Source organism: Carassius auratus, chromosome 4, assembly GCF_003368295.1.
Source record: "Carassius auratus strain Wakin chromosome 4, ASM336829v1, whole genome shotgun sequence".
In the NCBI taxonomy this organism is placed as follows: domain Eukaryota; kingdom Metazoa; phylum Chordata; class Actinopteri; order Cypriniformes; family Cyprinidae; genus Carassius; species Carassius auratus.
In genome coordinates this window covers 3,671,002-3,695,410 of record NC_039246.1, presented here as the reverse complement: position 1 = coordinate 3,695,410, position 24,409 = coordinate 3,671,002, and the positions used below count along the sequence as shown (strand labels likewise).

Here is a 24,409-nt window from a genome sequence, read left to right as displayed (position 1 = left end):
ATACACTTCCACTTGCATGTATTTGACAATCGGAATATCAGATATTTCATTCCATAGCTAACACATTTGTGAATATGGGCCTAATCTAGGCTATCCAGGGTTTTTTTTATTTTTATTTTATTGCATCTGAAATTGACTTTGTGCAGCTCATTTACATGCGTGCTCTGGCGCAGATCCGCCTCTCGCGATGCTCAGCTGTGAACGATTAATAAATGGGTGCGTTCGACTTGAAGCACAACCTCAGACGGTGGTATGATTCGCTCTATTGTTGTTCTGTTTTCTTTCAGGATCAAAAATACAACAAATGAAAGCGTTTATCTGTATTTCCAACGGATGAGAACTATGCATATACATTCATAAATCAGTCAATTTTGTATTTTATTATGAGATATTTTATTCTAATGTGATCAGTGACTCAAGCACGGATGGACCAAAGAGCACTTATTTCGACATTTGCAGTAAAAACATGTAATATAAATTCTCAGAAAATGCATTTAATACCAACATATTAAAACGTCTGTTTATATAGGTAGCTACTCCATTAATAAAGGAGTCCAGACATATGAAAAATATCAGTCCACATGCATTTTATATTTTATATGCGGGAAATAGACATGCATGCATGCGTGACACAAAATAGAAAAATTGTAGGTAGCAAAATATTTTTTTGTAATTCTGTCAATTACACTAAGGTTATTAGCTACATTGTCTGCTATATATTTGCTTCTTATTTTTTAAATACGGGCAATTGATTGATAAAACATTGATCAAAATTAAGATAACGTATAAAAAACGAATATCTTTTAAAAAGAGTTTTCCATGAATAACTTCTGTATGACATGGCAATAAAATTCGAAAAAAAGTGTGTCTAATGTGATTGGCTTAACTGATTTGATTGCGGGTCGGGTGTCGGTTCTATTTTAAGCGGGTCGGGTCGGGTGCGGATTTACAAAATCGGACCGGTGCAGCTCTCTGCTTTCAGTGCAGCTGGAAGAGATACGTTCAAACGCACACAATCAGCTAAAGCTTGCCACAAAGCCCCAGCAAAAGTAATTACCATGAATGCGTCGGGGGGAAATAGTAAGGAGATATTTTATTCTTTATTAATAAACTAAGTTTATATACATTAACAAAAAAACATCAGCCTATTTCATAAATGGGGAGTTATAAACAAAAGTAAAATGTACATAGCACAAATCAAGTACTTGCAGCCATGACTTCACTTCTGAAATTTTCCAGTTAAAATAACACCCTGCTTAAACTTACCCTTCACTCATTTCTAAACAAAAATATTTCAACTTCTTTTCTAGTTTTTGTGAAGCAAGTTCATATGAAATAATTTAACCTGTTCTTTTTGCATCTTTGAAAGAGAAAATGGTGGGACGGTTAAACACAGGTACATTGAATAACACTCTAGTTTGGGTTAATGTGAGAAGAACTCTTTAACACAGTCATCAAGATATAGATAGTCATGGCCAAAAGTTTTGGCAGTGACATAAATTTTGTGTTCTGCAGTTTGCTGCTTTAGTATTTGTAGATTATTTGTAGATGGTATACTAAAACAATGATAAGCATATCAGGTTTTAAAAGCTTTTATGGGCAAAAACAATACGAGACGATATTTACAGTGTTGACCTTTGTTCCTCATAACCTCTGCAATTTGCTCTGTTATGCGGGATATTATCTTCTAATATTACTTCGTTACATCTAAAACGGTTATCTCCTACAGTGAATCTTCACGTGTTCATTAAGGGTTACTTTACGTCTGAAACTCTTTCCACACTGATCACATGTGAATGGCTTCTCTCCAGTGTGAATGTCCATGTGAGTCTTAAGAGATGTGTTTCGTGAGAAGCTCTTCCCACACAGTGTGCAGGTGTGAGGGTTTTCTCCGGTGTGAATTCTCACGTGGGAATCAAGAGATGGTTTATATCTGAAGCTCTTTCCACACTGAGAGCATGCGTAAGGCTCCTCTCCGGTGTGAACTCTCATGTGAGTCTTGAAGCTTACTTTATGAGCGAAACTTCTTCCACACTGCTGACATAAAAAACAGTCCTCTTTTGAGTGAACCCTCATGTGGGAATTAAGCATGTCTTTATGTGTGAAACACTTTCCACACTGATCACATGTGAATGGCTTCTCTCCGGTGTGGATACCCATGTGTTTTTTAAGGTTCCCTTTTTGAATGAAACTGTTTCCACACTGTTGGCAGGTGAAACGCTTCTCTCCAGTGTGAATTCTCATGTGGCTTTTAAGGTTGGCTTTTTGACTGAAACTCTTTCCACATCGTTGACAGGTATAAGGTTTCTCTCCTGTGTGAGTTCTCATGTGGATTTTAAGGTTTGGTTTTTGATTGAAACTCTTTCCACACTGATGGCAGGTGCAAAACCTGTACGATTTCCTCTTGGATCTTTTTCCTGAGGACGTCTTGTCAGTCTTTGCAGATTTTTTCCCATTTATGAAATCATGATATTCTTCTTCCATTTCACTCAGTTCTTGACTCTCTTCTTTCAGTGGCATCGGGTCTACAGTGAAAAGATTTTTGAAAGCAAATACATGTTAACCCAATGCTATAAAATTAACACTGTTTCTATTACAATGGTACTATGCTGTAAGAAAAAAGAAAAGCCCCTTCTCTGAACTTGTCAGATTGCTCTTTTTTTTACTTCCCTAGACTCTGGCAGGGGCAGTGGACTCGTGTCTGTTTTTAAAAGCAGTTTTTGTTGCTGATCTTTAAAGACAAATGTTTTTTAAATTTGAAGCACCAGTTAAACCACATCTGTCCGAAGGATATACCAATCACACCTCATGACAAGGATCCCACCCCCTACAAATATATATGGCTGTGACCCTGAAAACAGCATACTTGTTCTCTTCCCCATGAAGACTTTCCTTTAGCACCTGTTTTGTCCTGCTTCAGTTCAAAAACGTACAGTCAAAGTAGATTCAAGTTTCAAGATTTTATTTGTTACATACAAGTTATATGGCATACTCTTTTTAGGCCATGCAAAAAAAATGAAATACAAATAATGAAATATACAAAAAAAAATAACAAATTAAATACAAATAATGAAGTATGCACAATATATTAAACTACTACATAAAAAAGTTCAGTGTGCAGAATGTTATTGGGTAACCCTACACTACCGTCTCTAAAGTTGGTTACACTTTTATTAATAAATTAATGCACAGACACTATTTAAACTGAACAGAGGTGACATCACTGAATTCAATGATGAACTGCCTTTAACTGTCTGTGATTTTGCATTATTGACAATGTTTTCCTAATGAATGTTGTTCAGTTGCTTTGACGCAATGTATTTTGTTTAAAGCGCTACATAAATAAAGGTGACTTGACACATATTCCACCTTAAATTAACTTAAGTCAATAAACTTGTTGCAAAAATACAACTTTTTGTCTAAGAGCCGTAGTCTCTTCCTTCCTGACTGCCTGTGATGCATTCAAATCCTCCGACAAGAAAGTTATCCATGTTATTCCTCTCATTATTCCAAGTCCAAGCTGAATCCACTGAATTTCAAGCTGAATTTCAGCTTCAAAAGTCTACTTGATGTCACAGTGACGGATGACAAATACAACTTTGCAGATGTACATTCTGACTCGAGTCAACTCGCATAATAACTTTGACTGTTTGCCCTTTTGAACTATAATAACGATTGCTTGTTCAGTGCCATGGCCGCTGACGTTATTTATTTGCTAACATCTTTAAGATTACACTTGTTCATTTATATTATTAAAAATGGGAGAAAATGTAAAGCGCGGTTTGGCGGTCGAAGTCATTTGTGTCCCTCACTGGTTGCCATTGAAATATGACACGCGCTCAAGACTGCACATGCGTGCTAGCTGTATCAACCTAAAATATGCTTTTTTAACGCAATTTGAGCGCCATAGAAAACATTCATGTGACCGTTCACCTCAGATTGTGTTGCTGGTTTGAAATATATTAAATATGAATGTGTCAAATCTGCAAGCATGATTACCGTGCGTGCACTTACTCTTCATTAACGTACATTAAGTCTGAGTCTGCGCACTCTGCTTCAAACGGCAGAAAGAGAGAAAGATCACTTTTTTTTCTTTGGCTCACACTTTTCTCTTCCTAATTTTACAAGTTGCAAGTTACAAAAAACACAAGCAATGTCTGATCGCGGCCGGGTTTTCTCTGAGTCGATGACTCCGATTGCACGGGTATTACACACAATGTTAAACAGACCCAGGACCTGAAGTAATAGATTCGGACTCGACCCAGCTGATCATTTAAAATATAGACCCGAACCTGTACGGGTCTCGGGTCGACGGGTCTCGGGTGCACTGTGAAGACCTCTACTACGGAAGCGTTTGCCTGACTGTAGCAGATAAAACAGTGGATTTCCAGGGTGGGTGGAGTCTTTGAGGACTTTAACAGCCCTAGCTCCTGGTGTGGATGTTTTGCAGAGAGGGGAGATCAGTTCTGGAGATGTGCTCAGCTGAGTATACCATTCTTTGCAGGGTTTTACAATCCTGGGCTGAGCCGTTTCCATACCACGATGAAATCCAGTCATAGTCAATATACATATACCTTCTATAGCACTGCTCATCAAGGTAGGCAACCTCATTGTTGTTGGAGATGAGGCCCATGACCACTGTATCATCCGCGAACTTGATGACAGAAGTGGAGGTGTTAGAAGGCACAGTCATATATATGTGTAGAGGGAGTGGAGCAGCGGGCCTGTTGCCGAACAAAGTGCAGTTAAAGTCTGTTGCAGATTTCTCTACTCGTTCCAGAGTTTTTTGCAACTAACACGTTAAGGCAAGCTAAGTCAGGGTCCGAGGTTGCAGCGGAGAAAGGGAAGGATGTCCCTTTATGCTCATGTCTGGCAGCTTGTGGATTTATGATCTCTGGCAGTGATTTGCTTCCAAAGTGTATCATGTGCATTGGAGTTAAGCGCATTGGTGTCCTCCTACCGCTCGGCCAGGCCTACGATTCCGCCAATCGAAAAATGGACAATGTCGAAACTGAGGCAAGCCCTGTTTAAAACTGATGTCATACATTCAATCTGAAGTCTGAACTATACAACTTGTACTCAAACTTACAAACTACTAACATTTCTCCCCAGTCAACCCCAATCACAAAGAAAGGAAAAAAGAAAGGAGTACCTCGAAATACGCCTCACAGCACTCCACCATCCTCCGCCGCAAGGCCTAGCTCCCTATCAAGCCACATTTAGCAAGCCTGGGCCGCGCCCTGAATCCTACTGCCGGGGTGCACGCTATGTCGTTCAGTTTTTGCACAAACTGATGACCGGCGCTCCCTCACCCGAAATAATTCGCAAATCTCCTTAATTAAAGGAATCCAGCGATCACAGCCCACCCATCCAGACAATAGAAAACCCATAACTGTAGATATCCTCACAAAATGTATCCACACCCTCTGCACAAATTATCAACCCCTCAGCATTGCCCACACGCTCGACGCCGTGTTCATTCTAGCTTTTTTCGGTTTTCTTAGGTGCTCGAAGATTACAATCTCGTCAAGTTTCAATCAACCCTACCATATCAGACCTAACTGCACTCGATGAGGAAAAGATCGCTTTTCTAATCAAACAAAGCAAAACAGACCAAGCCAAGAAAGGTCATTTTATAGATATTTTCAATCTCCCCTCCCCAATCCAGCCTTACCAATCCATCCTGGCATTCCAACACCTTAGGAATTCCCAGGCAAAATCCCTGCACGAACCACTATTCATCGACGACTCAAAAAAAAAACAGTCACTCGTTTCTGGTTCTAAAAACACCTCAGATGCAATCTGCAATTATCGGGTATCTCAGCAAACAATTTCTCCACCTATTCCTTTCGCGTCGGGGCAGCAACTTCAGCAGCGCAAAATGGCCTCTCCAAGCAGCAGATCCAAACTCTTGGAAGATGGTCTTCAGAAGCGTAACAAAGCTATATCAGAACAAATCAGTTTCACTTAAAGAAAGCCCACCAAACCCTCATCGGCCACCAAAATATATAAAAACAAATATATATATATATATTTTTTTTTTCCTTTCAGTCAGTGACGCGTGCCTATTGAACACCAACGAGTACATCGCAGCTAAAACAATTTTCCCTCTGATAGCAAGACGTACCCATCCAATACCGCAAATTAAGCTTTCGCCGAACACCAATGGGTGCTTCTCAGATAAAACAATCTTAATTTTCCCTCTGATGGCTGGAGAGACTACCCATCCGGGGTCGCAAGTTTTATACAAAAATAAAAGGCTTACCTGTTCGATGGGTGTGCTCCGTTCTTTAAACTGGCAGCTGTCCTCTAATTTATTTACTTTTTGGGGGGTACTCTAGGTTCGGGCTATTCCCGAGCTCGGAACCCTTCCCCGGACCGCACGCCAAACATGCATACCATACTTCAGCTAATTATATGTAAGCGTGAACTCGTGAAATGTAGTTTTATTAACAAAATTCGGGAGAAGCGCGTCAGATACTTAGCCTAATCAACACAGGTGGACCATAATCAAGTAATCAATCCCATAGTCAAAATATCGCTGACTTACCTCTATCCATTGACTGTTTATCAGCATCCCTTCTCCACCCCATCTCCTCACTTTGAGTTCACTTTATAAAAGACGGGGAAGGGGGGTACTCTAGGTTCGGGCCATTCCTGAGCTTAGAGCACTTCCCCGGACAGCACGCCAAATATGCATACCATACCTCAGCTAATTATATGTACGCTTATATGTTGGCTATATCATTCCTATATTGAGATACAGAGTCATTGTTTGAAAGAGAACGTTTGGTTACTTGCATAACCCCGGTTATCTGAGAACAGAGCGAGGCATCTCACCAAACTTACCTTATAAAATGCTTTACCCATTATGGGTTATTTATATGTAATTTGGGTTATTTTGTGCAACTCATGCTTTGGGTCAAAATCCATTAACCCAACTTATATCGTTTGACCCAGCACGTGGGTTGTATGTGCTTCGAACCTCATCACCACCAGAGTCCACGACTGTTCATCCAGCGAGGCGAAGAAATAATAAAAGGTATGTGTACACTACATGTCTAATTCACTTTGTGTTACGTTACCTATTAAATTAGTATCTTTGTATTGTTTAGGTTAGTTGGTTGGTTTGGCTAACAATGTACCTAACGTTAGCCATTATCATGTAAGCACCGATAGCCTAAAGCTTATCTGTTTGGTCTGAATTACATTATTGAATTAACGTTAATTAAACACAGGGTGCTGAAGTAGCTCAGCCAGGATTCACTGTTTGGGGGACTCTCTGGAAGTGCAAAAAAGGTCCTTCCTTAGGAGGATTTTCCAGGGAAAGGCTGTCACTAGGAATAGCAGGTCAGAGGACCAGGTCCAGGTGGGCCTGTAGGGCACAACCATCATCCGGGCCAAGGGGGCCTCAGGTAGGGCATTAAACAGCTGGCGATGGAGGACTCTTGGGAGGCAACCAGGTCTAACTGAGCTTCCCAAATAAATGTGGCATGAGTCTATAACCACTTGATGGTTGATGTATGCAAACATTGCAGTGTTGTCCATCCAAATGAGCACATGCTTACCCAGAAGTTGAGCAACACCATCATGAACTCAAGGCAATTTATATGCCACTGCAGACGAGATCCTGTCCAGGAGCCAGAGGCAGCGTTCCTCTTACATACATAGCCCTAGACCAATCTGAAGGCATTGGTTGTGACAACAATAGTATGCCTTGACACAAGCCCCAAGGGCACTCCTTTGGTCCTAGAAAAGCAAAGTCTGGCCAAGGGCTAAATAAGAGGTGACAGATCAGCAGAATCATCACCTGATGTGTGCCAAGCTGTAAGTTTATTTGCTTTAAGAACAGCAATGTTACTAGCTCTGTGATGAGAACGGTCATGTAGCATGTAGGTCATGTAAATTATAAAACAATTTTATTGATAAAATCATCAGTGCAGCTTTGACATCACAATAGTCCTCATTTACGAAACAAGGTACAACATAAAAGGAACGTGAGCGGTGACTACAATGATATATCACATCTGGTCTCAGCTTGTGTATATAAGATTTTGAGTTACCTGAACTTGCGCACATCATACTAAGTACGGTGGAGAATTGTAGAATGACAGCATTTATTCATTTTCATTTAACCAGTAAGATTAGAATGCATTTCTCTTTTACCTGTGTGAATAACAGACCACAAGGATTCAATCCTTGCATCATGCACCTGCAGCACTTCAATGAAAATAAAAAGGATCACATCAAATATAGGCCTACAATAGGATACAATATAATTAACAGATAAACAAGAGGAAAAAAAGAAACACACTGTGTAACAACGTTACACTTGTTTTTGTTTATACCTTTAATTGATTTAATCTAATAGTGGTGCATCCCTGATATTAATTAATGAAATTACGAGAAGAGGAATTTCGTGAATATACAACTGTATTTACTGGCAAGCAACATGTGCAACATATCACCTTAAAACATAGCAGCTTTTATTGTTCTGCCAAAAATCAAGAGGCTGTCCATTTTGTGTGATAACTGGCTCTGATAGGTTCAACTGCAGTGATACTGAGCTGATGTTCCTGATCTCCATCCAACAACTCAGGACACATAAGATGCAAGGAGCCAGTTCGTGGTACTCCGGGGGTTCGCCTCAGCATCCGGTTGCTCCAGGACATCAGAAGGCAGCTCACGAATCTGGGGATTGAGTGCATCAGGGAAAAATCTGTCCTCGCACCCTTTTAATAACAACAAAACAAAACAATTAATTTAAACAGAATGGTAATTGATCAAAAAACATAATTATAAATACTTAAGTGAATGGGTTATGGTTGATCTAATTTTAGAAACGAAATATGCAAAAGCACAGAGAAATTATGAGAAAAAATAAATAAAGTAAGACAAGTTCTATGATTTAATGCATTTTGAAGGTTATGCTTGGCTCTTGTTGCCTAGAATACTCCCAAAGTATATATATGCTTATTTTTTACAGCAAGTTTATTTTTTTTAGCTAATTTGAATAAGGAAATACTAGCCCAAGGTATAACACCACTAGGTTTTCATTTCAGTATTAGCACCTTTTATCAATCACTTAAGGGAAATGATGAATACTTGCAAGATGATTTAAAGAGCCTGCTGGAATAATAAAAAACATGTATGTTCCAGTTCTTCATTTAAATGTTTTCAATACTCCTTTCCCCGATGTTTAATTTGCTCTTACAGCGACGCAGCACAACACATACTCACGATTGGGAAGAATGTATAAATGAAGTTTTCTCACCTGGGATCCAGGCCTGAAGGGATGTTAATCAGATGCTCGGATTCAGTGTCACAGAATCTGTTCTGGATCGCTTCACACCACGTGGCTTTTGAAGCTTTTACTCCATGGTCAGTGTCTGGCAGCAGTGGCTCAGTGGTTCATGTAGGTTGTCTACAAACTGGAAGGTTGGTGGTTCGATCCCCGGCCCCACCTGATCAAGTGTGGAGGTGTCCTTGAGCAAGACACCTAACCCCAGCTGCTCCTGACGAGCTGGATGTGCCTTGAATGGCAGACACCGCAGTCGATGTGTGAATGTGGTCTGTTGAAAGAGCTATATAAATGCAGTCCATTTACCATTTCTGCTGTCTTTCCTAGAAGACGAGTTAAAGCTCTGATCGCTGGTATGACATCTGCAGCCGATGCAGTTGATCTGTTGGGTGAGCTCTTCAAATGGGGCAAGTAGCGAAATCATATTTTTCACTAATTAACATCTGTTAACTACTTTTGCCCTGGCATGGTGTAACGTAAATCCGAGTAGGACACAAGTCGCAGGAACCCCTTTCCTCCACAATAAACAGTGGCTGATGATCAAGCCAGATGAACTCCATTATTTCCTCCCTGTCCGTGTAGTAGGGCTGCTGTTTTTGAAACGTCTCTGTTACCGACAGCTGGGTAAGTGGCGCTGGAGTTGCTCTCTCGTACTTTGAAAACTGCTCATAATCCTCCACACGAGTAACCTTTAAATGTCTGACGAGGTTTGTGGTGTTAAAATGCTTTGGGTGCTTCCCACCTCGGTGAATGTGCTTGCTACACATTTACAAACGGCAAACGTATTGTGTTTTCACACACCGTGTAGAACTGCCAGACCTGTGAAGCCATTTTTAGCAGCGCGTAAAAAATAGTCTTGTGAGTTTGTGTCATCTGGTCTACTTTTCTAGATCGGTCTTTATAGAGAGCACCAATCAAACATCCCAAAGCAATCATCGGCTGATTATGATCGGCAACCGATCAATCACAGCACTTCTAAAATAGGATGTTTATAGTTAACAGTATTTCAATGTAAATATAAATGACAATTAATGTAGCCTAACTGTTGTCATTCATAAGCTTAACGGGTGTTTTTGTGGAGTAAGATCAATTTCTCTTTCATGAGTTTACTTCCTGTTTTTGGCTGGGCTTCGTTTCTCCGTGTCATAAACTCTAGGAGTGAGTGAGTGTTTTTAGGGCGTGATATTTAAATGATAATTGTTTTCTGATGTCACATTTATCAACGTAAGATTATTCGTATGATCAGACTGGGGGCATACAAATGTGTCATGCATCACACGTGAATTCGTGAGTTGATTTGTGCACAGATCTGCACTCGTTTCTATGTTAGATTGATAAATGAGGCCCACTGAGTGTGTGTATGCACGTGTGTGAGCAAGAGAGTATGTGATTTATAAAAACATTTTAATTATGACACACACAGACATTCTTCAGAAATGTTCAGCTTTCAGAACCAACCTGTTTGTGTCTCAGTCTCTTCTTGTTTGACTCTGAATGTTTCTTCAATCTTCACATCTTCAATCTCCTCTTTAATAAACGCCATCTTTATAACGGTGGCACAGTCGCTTCACAGAAGGACACTTTTATCCTGTTTAAGATGAGAATAATTAACAGAATTAGTTCAACAAGGGACTCAGTCAGAGCACTGCAAAAAATGGCCGATCTTACACTTAGTATTTTTGTCTGGTTTCTAGTCAAAACATCTTACAATTGTTAAATCAAGATACTTTTACTAGACAAGAAAAATGACTTAACATATTAAGTCTTGTTTTCAAGGGGGAAAAAAAATCTAAATGAAGTGAACTTTGCATAAAACAAGTAAAATGATCCTTACAGTGGGGCTGAGAAGATTTCTCCTAAAACAAGAATGTTTTTCTAACTGACAGATAATTTTGTGAACACAGAAGGGTCAGATGTGACCTGCGAGGTCCTGCACACATAATGGCAAAACCGCTATCTTTATTCCCTTTTAACAACAGTCCGGTTTACACATAGACAGTAAAAGAAATGGACACAGCGACCCCATTGGAACTCAATTGAGACAAGTGAAGCCCAGTTTTAGCGTTTTTTAGCACTTCCGTTTCTGACGCGCAGACTCAAACGAAGCTTGACGACGTCAGCAACCTGTCTGACAGATGTAAATCTTCTAGTAGCTGTGCGTGCAAACTGCCATCGTTAATCTTGCAGAGACGGCGAGCTTGAGCGGGGAGTTCTTTGTCGTGAGTGAGCAGGAGTAAGTATTCTGATTAATTATTTTGTATAGTATTTTAAAATGTAAAGCCAGTACGCCATATTAAGTTAATTGCCTGCGAGCTTCTCCTCCTGTCTGTACGGTAATGCGACAGAGAGCCGAGTGGTTATGACGCAATCGTTAGCCTATTTTTTACAAAAACTGTTAATACTGGGCCATAATGTAACATAGAAGGTAATGGAGCCCTTTATACATTGTCGTGTATCTTTAAAAATAAATAATGGACAAACAGAGTCTTTAAACGCCTCAGATGTAAAGTTATTCGCTGTCAAAGTGACGTCAAAATGAATGGGAGTCAATGGGAATGCTAACGCAAGTGAAGTTCTGCTACAAGATGGCGGCACCCGGCCGACTTCAACTTCCGGTCGACTTCCTTGCCGCCTGGGTTTACAGGGACATAAAATGTGTTAAAATTGACCAGGGCACCAAAACAGCTTATAAATATCATTATGCAATATTATCACCCATTATGGGTATAAATCTTATTTCAGCTTGTTCTTTCAATTAGGTCTGGATTTGTGTTTATTTTTGTAACTGATTCATCGTAAGCCTCATAACGTCTATCAGTTTTTGAGTGTAAAAAACATTATATGTGGATAATTTTATCCACTGTATTATTATTATTATTGCCAAACTTATTATTATACATATTGTATCTTACAATGGACAATCATAATGGCATAACAAATATCATTCATTCATCATAATATTAGATTATATACACCTTAATTCATCATGATGGTTTTTTTTTTTTTTTATAAACCTATGTTTATATTTAGGACGTAAAATGAAGATATTAGCAGCATATTCAAGAGATAATGATTCTCAGTTTTTGTAATAAATAATAAAAACTCGTTGAAGTATAAAACTGTGGGTCACATTAGTAGGGTTAAAATCAACCCAACATTTATTGGCTATACTTCAATCATAATAAAAGGCCATCTGTTTCTTCAACAAGATCACAGAATGAGCCAGTTTCATCCTCACAGACAGATGAATTAAACCGGTCACGTCACGCCCTCGGAGTCGAGCGAGCGCTGAGTCGAGCGAGTCAAGTGAATCGTTTGGCGAATCAACTGATTCGGACATTCTCGATTTCAGGAGCCAAATGAGACGCGTCTTTTCTGATGCGCTTTACTCGCACAAAATAGCGATGATAAATGTTGCATAAAGCCTTATACATACACCCACGAATATTTTATCCATTCTTTTTTGTTGGAACTGTACAAATGTCTATAGGGTTTGCATCGATTTTAACAGTTTAAATGATGAAAACACAAACCTTTTCTTCAGCTGAATCACAACAGAAGCTGGAGCGCGACGCAGCCTTGTGACGTCACACCGACGGGCCAAAATAAAAGTCCTGTTCATACGTTCGTAAACGAGCATAAAAATTCACACACAAAATAAGACTCATATTAAAACATGCCAGCCTGTATTTATTTATTTTTAATTCTTGGTGAAATACTTTTTTAAATTAAGTTTGTCCAATGATCATTGTCTTCAAAATGAATGTACATGTGTTATATATGGTACCAGGGTTTGTAGTGTTAAAAAAAAGTGAGTTCTGGTATAAAAATGCTGTTTCACCTCAAATGACCTGTTTGGCTTTGTAGGGTGTGAGGACAGTGCTTCTCAGGTGTTTTCACTGCAGGCAGCTTCACGATGATGAAAGCACATTAGGGCTAGCCCTGTCAGCACTAATTGAGATTGCAGTGCAGTCAGGGGGGCAGGGTTTCATATTTTTTTGAAGCACCCCTGGGTGCCGCCATTGGCTAGCGGACCCCCACCTGCTGTTAGCATTCCCATTGACTCCCATTCATTTTGGCGTCACTTTGACAGCGAATAACTTTACATCTGAGGTATTTAAAGACTCCATTTGTCGATTAATTATTTCTAAAGAAACACGAATATGTATAAAAGGCACCTTTACCTTGTATCTTACGTGGTGGTCCTGTAGAAGCAGTTTTTGTAAAAAAAAATAGGCTAACGATTGCATCATAACCTGCGATTCTCTAAGTTAACATAATTCCAGCCAAAGCGCTTCTAATGCTACGAAATGATTTGATACGATCTGAAAAATTACTCATCCTCAAAAATTACGAATCCCATTAATGTAAACATGCATAACAACAGCCCAAAGTTTAAGTGGCTTAGTTCCATTGGTTCATTAGCAAAACACGTTCTTACACTGGCAGGCTCCACATACACTTCTTGTTTTACAATGTTAAAAAAAAAAAAAAAAAAAATATATATATATATATATCCCCTGTCATCTATCCAAAGTGTAACTAAATGGCAACAACTTTTAAAGAGTGTCAAAAACACTTCTAGTAAAAATCAGGATTTCGAAATGGACACATCTCTGATGGGACATTGTTCCCATGCAACCTCTCAGCCACAATGTCAAAATATGTAAATTACAAATTTCCAAAATCTTTCAATCAATGCTCCACAAGTTATTTTTCACCATCACAATCCCTTTTATTGTAAGATACAATGGGTTTACATGTACAAGGAATTTATCTTGGTGTACTAGACATTGTCAAAAATACAAAGAAATAAAAATGAATCAAATAAATTTTAATGCTCAAATCAATCATGCTACAAAAGACAGTGTACACAGAAGTGGTTCATTTGACTGGTTCACAATCACTAAGCTCACTGGTTTGACGATGCCATCACTAAATCAATGAATTGACTTCATGAATCCTGACAACTGAATTCATATAACACTTCTAGAGGACTTTTCACTGCTTTACCACACACACACACACACACACACACACACACGCTTAAACACAAGCAGGACAAAAGAAATCTTCCTCAATAGGAGGCTGACCAACACCGTTCCAGTGAAACCATAGGTCACATGTGATATTAATCTGTGAAGAATGCGTGTTGCACTTTAAAGACAATGTGCCTGTGTTAACTTGTTTATCATCTAATTTGTTTAATAAAGATTATGTAAAATATGATCTATTATATTATCTAAATGCTGGTGAAAAACCTGAATAAAAACAACACAGAACATTTTCACGAGCTTTAATGGTTGTAACGGAAATGGGTTCAATCAAAACTTTGATGGTCTTTACATTTAAGTCTGTAATGACAATTTTATGTAGTCAATTGTGCTTTGTGTCTAGTGGATTTCAATTCAGATGCATACAATCACAACCATACAAGCAGAAAACTATGTTGCAAAGTTATTTAAATAAAGTAAATTACACTTTACAGCAAAGTAGTGCAACCTATTATTATTAAATGTTGTTCCTCAAAGTGAAATGATGCATTCTGTACATCTAGTTTTGCAGTTAATAGCCAATGTTTTGAAGTCTACATCACAAACTAAAAACACAAACTTTTTTAAAAATCCTCTGTCAGGATATTCAACTTTAATGACAAGACAAAAAATTCTGTTTACTCAAAAAGGCCTATCAAACCTTGAGAAGTTGCATGTGTCAAATCCGCTCTCTCTAATCATAGTAAGTGGTAATCATTAAGGAAATGTGTCCTTATTAAAGCCGTTAAGCTAGTTTCATTCTGTCCACATGACGAGTCCATACAGATGCTCCATATTAACAAAAAAAATGAATCAGTCAATTGACAAGCCTATATATATTTAACTTTTTCACTTTGTGTAGCAAGTTGTGGTGGTTTAGTGAGAGAACGTGTCTAGTGGTGAATAGAGTGATAAGAGGTGATTGTGAGTATGGATCCTGTAAAAGTCAAAGAGTCATATCCTCCTGGATGTTCCTAACAGGACAAATTCATCATTAAAAGAAGAGCTGAAAGCTATATAGTGAAAGGTAAGCCTTAAAATTGCCATTTTAGTTGCACAGGTACAGCAAATAATTACCATAGCCTTTGTCTAATTTCATATCAGATGGTCTGCTTCACTATACATGTCAGAGGCGTAGGCGAGGTTTTGGAAGAGTGAAACCGATGTTTTGAAACCGGGTCCCAAAGTGGATATATTAGAAAACGCCGCCTTTGCATTTCGTCTCGACGACGAATCCGTACATTTTCTGAAAATATGGCGTCATCAGCCCACGTCTCGCCCCTAATCAGGCACCGCTACATCACGTAACCGCAACAAAAACATGAACAAACACTGAACGCTAACATTAACACGGATTAATAAATGTATTGTTCGATGTTCGTTTGTGTACCACGCACAGCAAATCCATGTCTTCTTCTGCGTTTTAAGTGTATCTCTGTGGCAGAATTACAGCGCCACATGCTGGTCTGGCATGTATACTACATCGGTTTCATGTGGACGCGGATATTTCTTGAGATGAGGGAAAAAAAGATCAGGGTCCGTCTCCGTGTGGACGGGGCCGAAGAAGTAACGGGTACTTACAGTTATGGATAGAAATGTAGCGGAGTAAAGAGTACAATATTTGCCTCAAATGTACTTGAGTAAACTCATGAGCACTCCCCAAAAATGATACGAGTAAAGTACAGATCCCTCAAAATTGTACTAAAGTACTGTACTCTCTTACTGTCCGGCTCTGTATATCATGTTAATATATTGCCATAGTTAAATTCCATAACATGCCAATTACAAGTGATACCAATTTCACATGTTCGCACATACATAAGTTCTTGCATATTTTTTTTTGTTGTTAATTTTTAGTTTTTGCCTTGATAACAGAAAATATGAGCTAGGCATCATGTATGACAGTCAAAAATGAGATATGAGCTACAAAATGACCAGATCTTGCCATTAGCTATATAGAAGACATATCTTGTATGTATAGGTCTTATAAGTGAATATGAAAAAGCAATACAGGAGACCTATATTTCCTGTATATGCACATATATGCACCTCAATTTTGCCTATATGTGGGATATTTACGCATATATACAGTATATATACGGCATATATGTGCATATATCCACATATAGGTTCTTTCCATGTGGGAAGACTCGAGATGCCATCAGTTCCAGATTCTTCTGGGCTGGCATGGAAGAGGACATCCCCAAAATGAGTGAGTTTTATTCTTGCCTACTTGTGGCTTATTATTTAAAAGAAAAATCACTAGAAATGTACTTAACACAGAAAATTACATTTTGTATATATCCAGGTGCCCTGAATGCCAGGCCAGAAGGTCTACATTGAAGGAGAAGAAGGCCTACGTCCCGATAGAGGTGAGTATATCCAATGAAAGAAGTGTATAAAAATGTTTATAAAATGCATCTTGTCCTTCTGTACACCATATTTTGGCCCAGATCACAGAGCCTCTAGAACTGGTGGGAATGGATTTGGTTGGGAAACTGACTCCAACCAAACAGGGGAATTAATCCATTTGTGTCATGATTGATTATTTTACTAAGTGGACAGACGCCTACCCACTAAAAACAAAAAGTGCAAGAGAAGTGGCTGACTGCATTTTATGATTTTTCTATAAATTTGGAGCTCCAAAAAGAATTTTGACAGATCAAGGCAAAGAGTTTGACAATAAGGTACATCTTTGTCACCTAATGTGTTTCGGTTCTAAAAATGAAAAAGGCAATTCTCATTTTTCAGTTTACTGTACACTTATTTTCACAGATTATTTTTGACCTTTGTCAGAGGTTAGGTATTAAACGGAGCTTGTGCTCTCCAAACCACCCACAAACCAATGGTCTTGTGGAGAAAATGAATGGAACCATCCAAAGGTATGATGCTGACCTGGATTGTTTATAGCTGTATAACCTATAACAGAAATTGTATAACAAGGATAAAAAAAAATTACCTTTCAGAGTTCTAACAAAAGTTGGTGCGTTCAAATGCTGAGATCTGGGACACACACCTGAAAGCAACCTAATTTAACAAAAGTTGGTGCGTTCAAATGCTGAGATCTGGGACACACACCTGAAAGCAACCTAATTTGCACTTAGACCCAAAAAGCAGCTCACAACACGGTTCTCTTCTTACTATCTCATGTTTGGTCGGGAGGCATGCTTCAGAAGTTCCCGATAACTATGAGGTGGGTTCTTAAATATTAAATACATCTACTGAATCTTTAACTGTGGATAAAACTAATATCTATGTTTTGTATCTTTCAGGTAAATGATGAAATGGTTGAGAGAATTGTGGCTTCGGAAGCCTTGACTACTAGCCTTCAAGACTTACCAAAAGTGCACAAAGTGGTCATGGAGAATGTAGAAAAGGTTAGAGAAAGGTGAGGAAGAGGAAGGCCTCAGGGTCAGGAGGACAGATTTAATGTTGGAGACAAAGTTTTGCGCAAAAATGTTCGTGAAGAACAGCGAACGGGAGGAAAACTGGGAAGTGCCATGCTGGGCCCTTTTACAATAATTAACATTGAAGGTAAAAAGGACCTAGTTTATGAAAAAGGAAAGGCCACACTGAAGGTAAATGTGGACCACCTTACCCGCTACACTGAGCCAGAACCAAGGTTGCCGCACAAATGGCCTAAACTGGCGCTACCATGGTCATTCCTGTCCAGTGTCCTCCTACATTCCCTGTAGAGCCCGAAGGGACCCCAAAAGGCACCCCTCTCCAGTCCCCACCTACATGCCATCAACCTGAAGAGACCCCAACAGATACTTTTTGTTTTTTTTTACAGCACTTTTATGTAAATCCTATATGCTAATATATATATATATATATATAGATCTATACGTATATGTATAGATGTGTGTATATATATATATATTTTTTTTTTTAGTGGTAGAGGCTATCTGGGCTAGGAAAATTCTATAAAATTTTCAAGAAATTTGATGTAACATCTTGCACCTGGGAAGTAACTAGAAGCTGAGGTAGGTTATTGAGTTCTTATTAGCAAATGGGTTTGTATTGTTAGAAGTATACATAAAGATGACTAATATGCTATTGTTTTTAGATAATAAATGCCTACCTCACCAGTTTGGTGAAACCGCACACCACCGACTCCAAAAGAGGCTTTGTAATTGACTCCTATGTAATGGCCTCCATGTGGCAAGGAAGTCAATAAGGACTGAGGAAGGTAAGCACCCTATCCTGCTTTATTGACCATGTGAAAACGTCTATATCTTGACAGCCACCTGCTTTTTTGCAGCTGCATCCACTGGAACATGACGTGCTAGTTGGAGCCTTGTGTGTAAACCACCACTGGACACTCATTGTAAGTTCATCAGAGCATACTAAGATCAATTATTCCTTAAGATCAATCCTTTTTTCTTTTTTACATGATGTCAAGGTTGTTTATCCAAAGGAAAAGCGATCCCTCTACGTGGACCCATTTGGGGCAAACTCAATGGACATAGGAAAATGCAGAGATGTAACTAGGTGAGTGCAGATTACACAAATTGTTGATATTTGATTTGAGGATTCATGTAAATTAATGATTTGCATCTAATTAAGAGCCTTCATGAGAGAGAGGGGTGTCAATGCTTCACGGTGGACATGTACTACGATAGAGCATCCACTTCAGATGAATGGGACATCTTATGGGGCTTTGGTGTGCAAGGTAAGTTTAACTGCACATGTACTTCTTCTGACCTATATCCTTTTATATTGTGAATAACTCTTTTCTCCTTACAGCTAGCTGAAAGTGTGCTTTTAAATAAGCCTGCAATGTTTCAAACTAATGATCAGGGCATAATTGCTATAAGAATGGAAATGGCCAAAAGGCTCCTCACTGAGACTGGTAAGGTTTATTTTTTTATTTTTATATTTTGGTCTTTGAGTGCACAGCTATTTAGTACAATAATTCAATTACATTCTTCCACAGACGAACTGTCACAGCTCTGTAGGGCTTGTGGAGAACATTATACACATGAGCAGTGGGTAAGTTTTTAACCAAAAATGAGGACGTTTCAACATATGCCTAAATGTGCAGAAAACACTTTGCCTCAACATTTCCTTAACCAGATTCAATGAAGCACATGTGACCTATGGTTTCACTGGAACTGTGTTGGTCAGCCTCCAATTGAGGAAGATTTATTTTGTCCTGCTTGTGTTTAAACGTGTGTGTGTGTGTGTGTGGTAAAGCAGTGAAAAGTCCTCTAGAAGTGTTATATGAATTAGTTTTTTACCTTTGTTTATATAGTGCTTTATACAATACTGATTGTGTCAAAGCAGCTTTACAGTGTCAACAGGAAAATGACAGCTAAAGTCAGTTCATTGATTTAGTGATGGCATCGTCAAACCAGTGAGCTTAGTGATTGTGAACCAGTGAAATGAACCACTTTATACACCATTTTTTGTAGCATGATTGATTTGAGCATTAACATTTATTTTATTCATTTTTATTTCTTCGTAGTTTTTTGACATGTCTAGTACACCAAGATAAATTCCTTGTACATGTAAACCCATTGTATCTTACAATAAAAGGGATTGTGATGGTGAAAAATAACTTGTGGAGCATTGATTGAAAGATTTTGGAAATTTGTCATTTACATATTTTGACATTGTGGGTGAGAGGTTGCATGGGAACAATGTCCCATCAGAGATGTGTCCATTTCGAAATCCTGATTTTTACTAGAAGTGTTTTTGACACTTTAAAAGTTGTTGCCATTTAGTTACACTTTAAATGTTGTCTTGGATAGGTGACAGGTGATATCTTTTTTGTATGTTGTAAAACAAGAAGTGTATGTGGGCAGCCTGCCAGTGTAAGAACGTGTTTTGCCAATGGAACTAAGCTACTTAAACTTTGGGCTGTTGTTATGCATGTTTACATTAATGGGTTTCGTAATTTTTCAGATCGTATCAAATCTGTCACTTCTGAAATTATGGCTACGCCCCTGGTGTGACAAAATGTTAGCTTACACATAATACTCTTTAAGCTCTTTTTTAAAAACTTGGCTTACATACATTTTTACATATGCCATGTCGCATCATTAAACTAGCATTTAACAATGGACAAAAGGTTGTTTTTTTTTTTGTTTTTTTACCTATGGTTCTCTAAACATAAATGCTACTGTAATTTGCCCCCTGACTAAGCATTTAAAGAATTTAGTAGAAGCATTTAAATAATACCGTGAATGCACTCAAAGAATGCAGAACCGAATCGTTATAATCGAATCGAATTTAATTGTGAATCGAATTGTTCTAAATTTGCAAAAATCGTTCTTGAATCGAGTCGAAAACCTATGAATCGTAATCAAATCGATGCCTTGCCAAAGATTCACAGCCCTAACGTGTTTGTAAATGAAGATCAGCGCAGACAAAGGCTGCAGACAGCACACCTTGTTTGTTATCTTTATTTTATAAGTGCTCAAAGTTTGGTTGTTATGTCTGTATACAAAAAAGTAGACCCTTTACAGATTCGATTGATGTGTTACTCTTATCTGTACGATCAAAACTGAAAGTGTAATTTAAGTTCTTTTCGGGGTTATCAGGTGAAAATGACTCAAAACGCGTATAAGCGTTAATAGACTCCAGAGGGTTAGATAAATTATTATCTTATAGTTCCGTTCAACTATTTGTGCCTGAAGTTTTATCATTGTCCTGTGTAACAAACAGGTAGCATGGGGAGCAGTTAACTTAGCTAGCTTCATATTAGCTGACTCGGATGCTCAAAACTGTGTTTATTTATCTCTGAATATATAAATGTATGTTTTAATCATGAAACATTGTGATTCAACATACCAATATAATTACTAGCTTCTAAGTCGATTTTATATACAGTAACTTTACTTTTCTATGTAAACACGCTAACGTTAGCGTGGATAACCGTTGCGCTCGTTGCATATTTTACAGCTAGTAAGTTTGCTGAATTTTCATAGTTTGCACTTGAAATAAAATTCTTCACTTCAGTAAATAATTTCTTGTCCTTTTTAAAAACTTTTCATTATCATTGGGAGATGTGTATTCTGTTTTCAAAGTGAACTTGAGGGTGAGTAAGATTATGACGCTCAGGATTTTGGTACATTTTAATTTAAAAAAATGCCATTTTAGGCTAGCTATTGTACATTATACATCATTGTGATTTGGGCACATACAATACTTTAAAAAGTATTTTAAGGTTGGATAAGTGTCGTGTTTGTTTGCAAAATTATGTTTTTTGTGCCACCCCAAAGTAACTACTGACCCCTGCCTGGCCACCCCTATGAAGAATTCCTGGCTCCGCCACTGACCCTGCAATATACTCTCACCAAACTTTGGGCTGTATTTAATGGCTGAGAGTAAACAGAGGGTAATTAAAATAACCTAAACCACATGACTCCACCAGAGAAGGCCAACGAAACAAGCCAGAAGTAACTGGAAATGTCTATACACAGCCTCAGCTATTTGTGCATTCTGCTTTGATTAGAAGCGCAATCATGGTAATGAGCAACCAGCCGGTTAATTACACTGCTCATAACTAGAGCAAATTAATCCCATTTACCACCAGGGGGAGTTAAAGAGAAAAGTCCTACTCGTCTACACATAGACGACAGTCGATTTTCCTGCATCATTACTGAAAGCGTGACCATACGAAGGCTCAGATGGCCATGGCTAAATAGTTTTTGCCATAACTTGAATGTCCTTGCCAGTAAATTATTCACTACAAAAGGAAAAAGTAGTAACTTATCATGCATTTAGCATCTGTCGTTCATTAATGGATGGTTCTCTCACATCCGGCAGAGAGGAAGAGAGCTTCAGCAGGCGCATGAAAGATCAGTCTACCTCAAACCGTGCTAGGAGCTATGCTAGGATTGTGCAGCTCGGCTAATGTAAAGATGATGGAAGAAATTAAAAAAGGGATGTTAGAGAAACTTGAAATATGATGACAGCACACTTCAGTTGATATGCAATGCCACTCTCCTCGACTTATACTACTAGGGGGTCCATACTGAGTCCCTAAATCTTGATCTGATCAAAAGTCAGCTAGAGGTTGAGATGGAGACATACTGCTAAAATAATATTAAATCAATCCACCTGTACGCATCCGAGCGGATGAGAAGGTGTAGCCTTTAACACAAGAACTACCAAGGCAGTCATTTAACATTGTTATTTTATTAAAATTACAAAACACAAAAGAGTTCTGAGTATTTCTACCTTGAATGGCCATAGCGGTCAATTTGACCGCACATATTACAGGCGTTGTATTTCCTCAGCGCTTTTTCCCGCCGTTAAAGATGTGCGTAGCTGTTGACTCTTGGGTGTTAGTGGGGACCTGACTTAATCTTGGGCAGCGGCGCTGAGTTGGCGGCCATATTGTGCAGCGGTGCTGGGTACTTTGGAGTAGTGACCTCCTCTTTGTGAGCAAAGTCACGACTGGAAAAAAACAGCCGAAACTTGTACCAACCCAGAAGTAAAATTTTTGGCACAGAAATTCTCTGTCATTCGTCCAAATTATTGTTTATTTATGTTTAGCATGAGAATCCATCTCTTTAACACTGTGAACAACTCTGATTACACGAAACACCACTGTAGCCCAACTTTAAACTGTATCAATACAAATTAATCTTGATAATGTCAGATAACTTTGATAGAAAGGTATGTAACAAAACATGGTCATATGGTATATATGGTATACATGGTGTATGTATATATATCCAGGGCTGGACTGGGACAAAAAATCAGCCCTGGACTTCATCCAGACCGGCCCACCATTCATGTAAACATGCGTGAGCGCACACACACACACACACACGCACACACTACATGTCTATACATACATTAATCTGGATGTAAAATTACTGATTAGAATGTATTGCCATCAAAACCAAGAAAAAAATATTAAAATAATAAACAAAGAAAATGTAAATTATTTTATCAGGCTTTATTTTAAATATCTAAAGGTCTCAATTTATGTGCTTCTTATTATTCTAATAAAATATTAATGCTTAGGGTACACAATTTCTGCTGTAACTATATTTCATGTGCTGCAACATAACACACAAATTACCTCTGACCTGTTGGCTGCTTATAGTAGGCTAGTATTAAGACCACTGAACTATAGCAAGCATTATTTATAAAGACCACTGATCTACACTAAAATAAAACAGTAATTAAGACAAAGAACGTTGTGTAGTGATTTATTTTAAAATTTTCATAACATAATCAAATGCCTTTAAAAAGCTGCAGCATAAATGGCTGCCGGGTGTGTGTTCACAGTGTGTGTGTGTGTGTGTGTGTGTGTGTGTGTGTGTGTGTGTGTGTTCACTGCTCTGTGTGTGTACACTTCAGATGGGTTAAATGCAGAGCATGAATTCTGAGTATGGGTCACCATACTTGGCTGAATGTCACATCACTTTATTCAAATGCAGAGCTCAATGCTAGGGTTCAGAACTTTTCTTGCCCTGCCAAAAATAAATACATAAACAAAGATAAAAAAAAAAATTGCTATTGTTTTCTTTGTAAATAAGCTGAAATCTCATTTCACAATTCTAATTAAGTTCAAACATTAATGAAGGCAAGTGAACAGTTAGTAATAAAAATGTAAAAAAAAATTGCATAATCAAATGTAAAATACTTCAGGTGAAAATATAATAAATATGTACTGTAGTGCACATATTTAGCAAAATACTCCTTTCTTATGGCTATTTTTCAATCTCAACTAACCTGCTATGGTCTTTAAAGGGCTTTCTTGAGGTAAATGTAACATTCTGTGAAATAATTTTTTGACTGATAACTGATCGATATTATTTCTGAGGCATATATACATTTCTGTAAGTTGTACTGTATCTTTAAACAGAAAGTAACAGATGATCGATTTACTTGAACAGCTACAGCGATCTGCCACCTCACATTTTTTTTACGCCAAAACGGTATTGTCTGAATTTTGTAATAAAATAGACAGAACCTGAGAGCTGAGAATTTTAAATGTAATTTATATAGATCAGTGAGTGGTGGCATATTACAGCTGGAATATAACTAACTTTTTGAAGCAAAACAATGCAGTAGCCTCCGTGTGTCATTATATTTCTGTCTCACCTCA

At 38.2% G+C, this 24,409-nt stretch overlaps 1 protein-coding gene across 1 annotated transcript; it reads right to left on the bottom strand.

Annotated features, from left to right (window-relative positions):
* Window positions 1-1,577: 1,577 nt before the first annotated feature.
* On the bottom strand, window positions 1,578-12,893 carry LOC113066969 (gastrula zinc finger protein XlCGF8.2DB-like). Its single transcript, XM_026239132.1, has 3 exons — window positions 12,835-12,893; window positions 10,760-10,889; window positions 1,578-2,525 (listed from the first exon to the last, which is right to left on the bottom strand). The coding sequence occupies exons 2-3, from the start codon at window positions 10,842-10,844 to the stop codon at window positions 1,717-1,719; spliced, it is 894 nt and encodes a 297-aa protein (XP_026094917.1). The 5' UTR covers window positions 10,845-10,889; window positions 12,835-12,893; the 3' UTR covers window positions 1,578-1,716.
* Window positions 12,894-24,409: the final 11,516 nt, after the last annotated feature.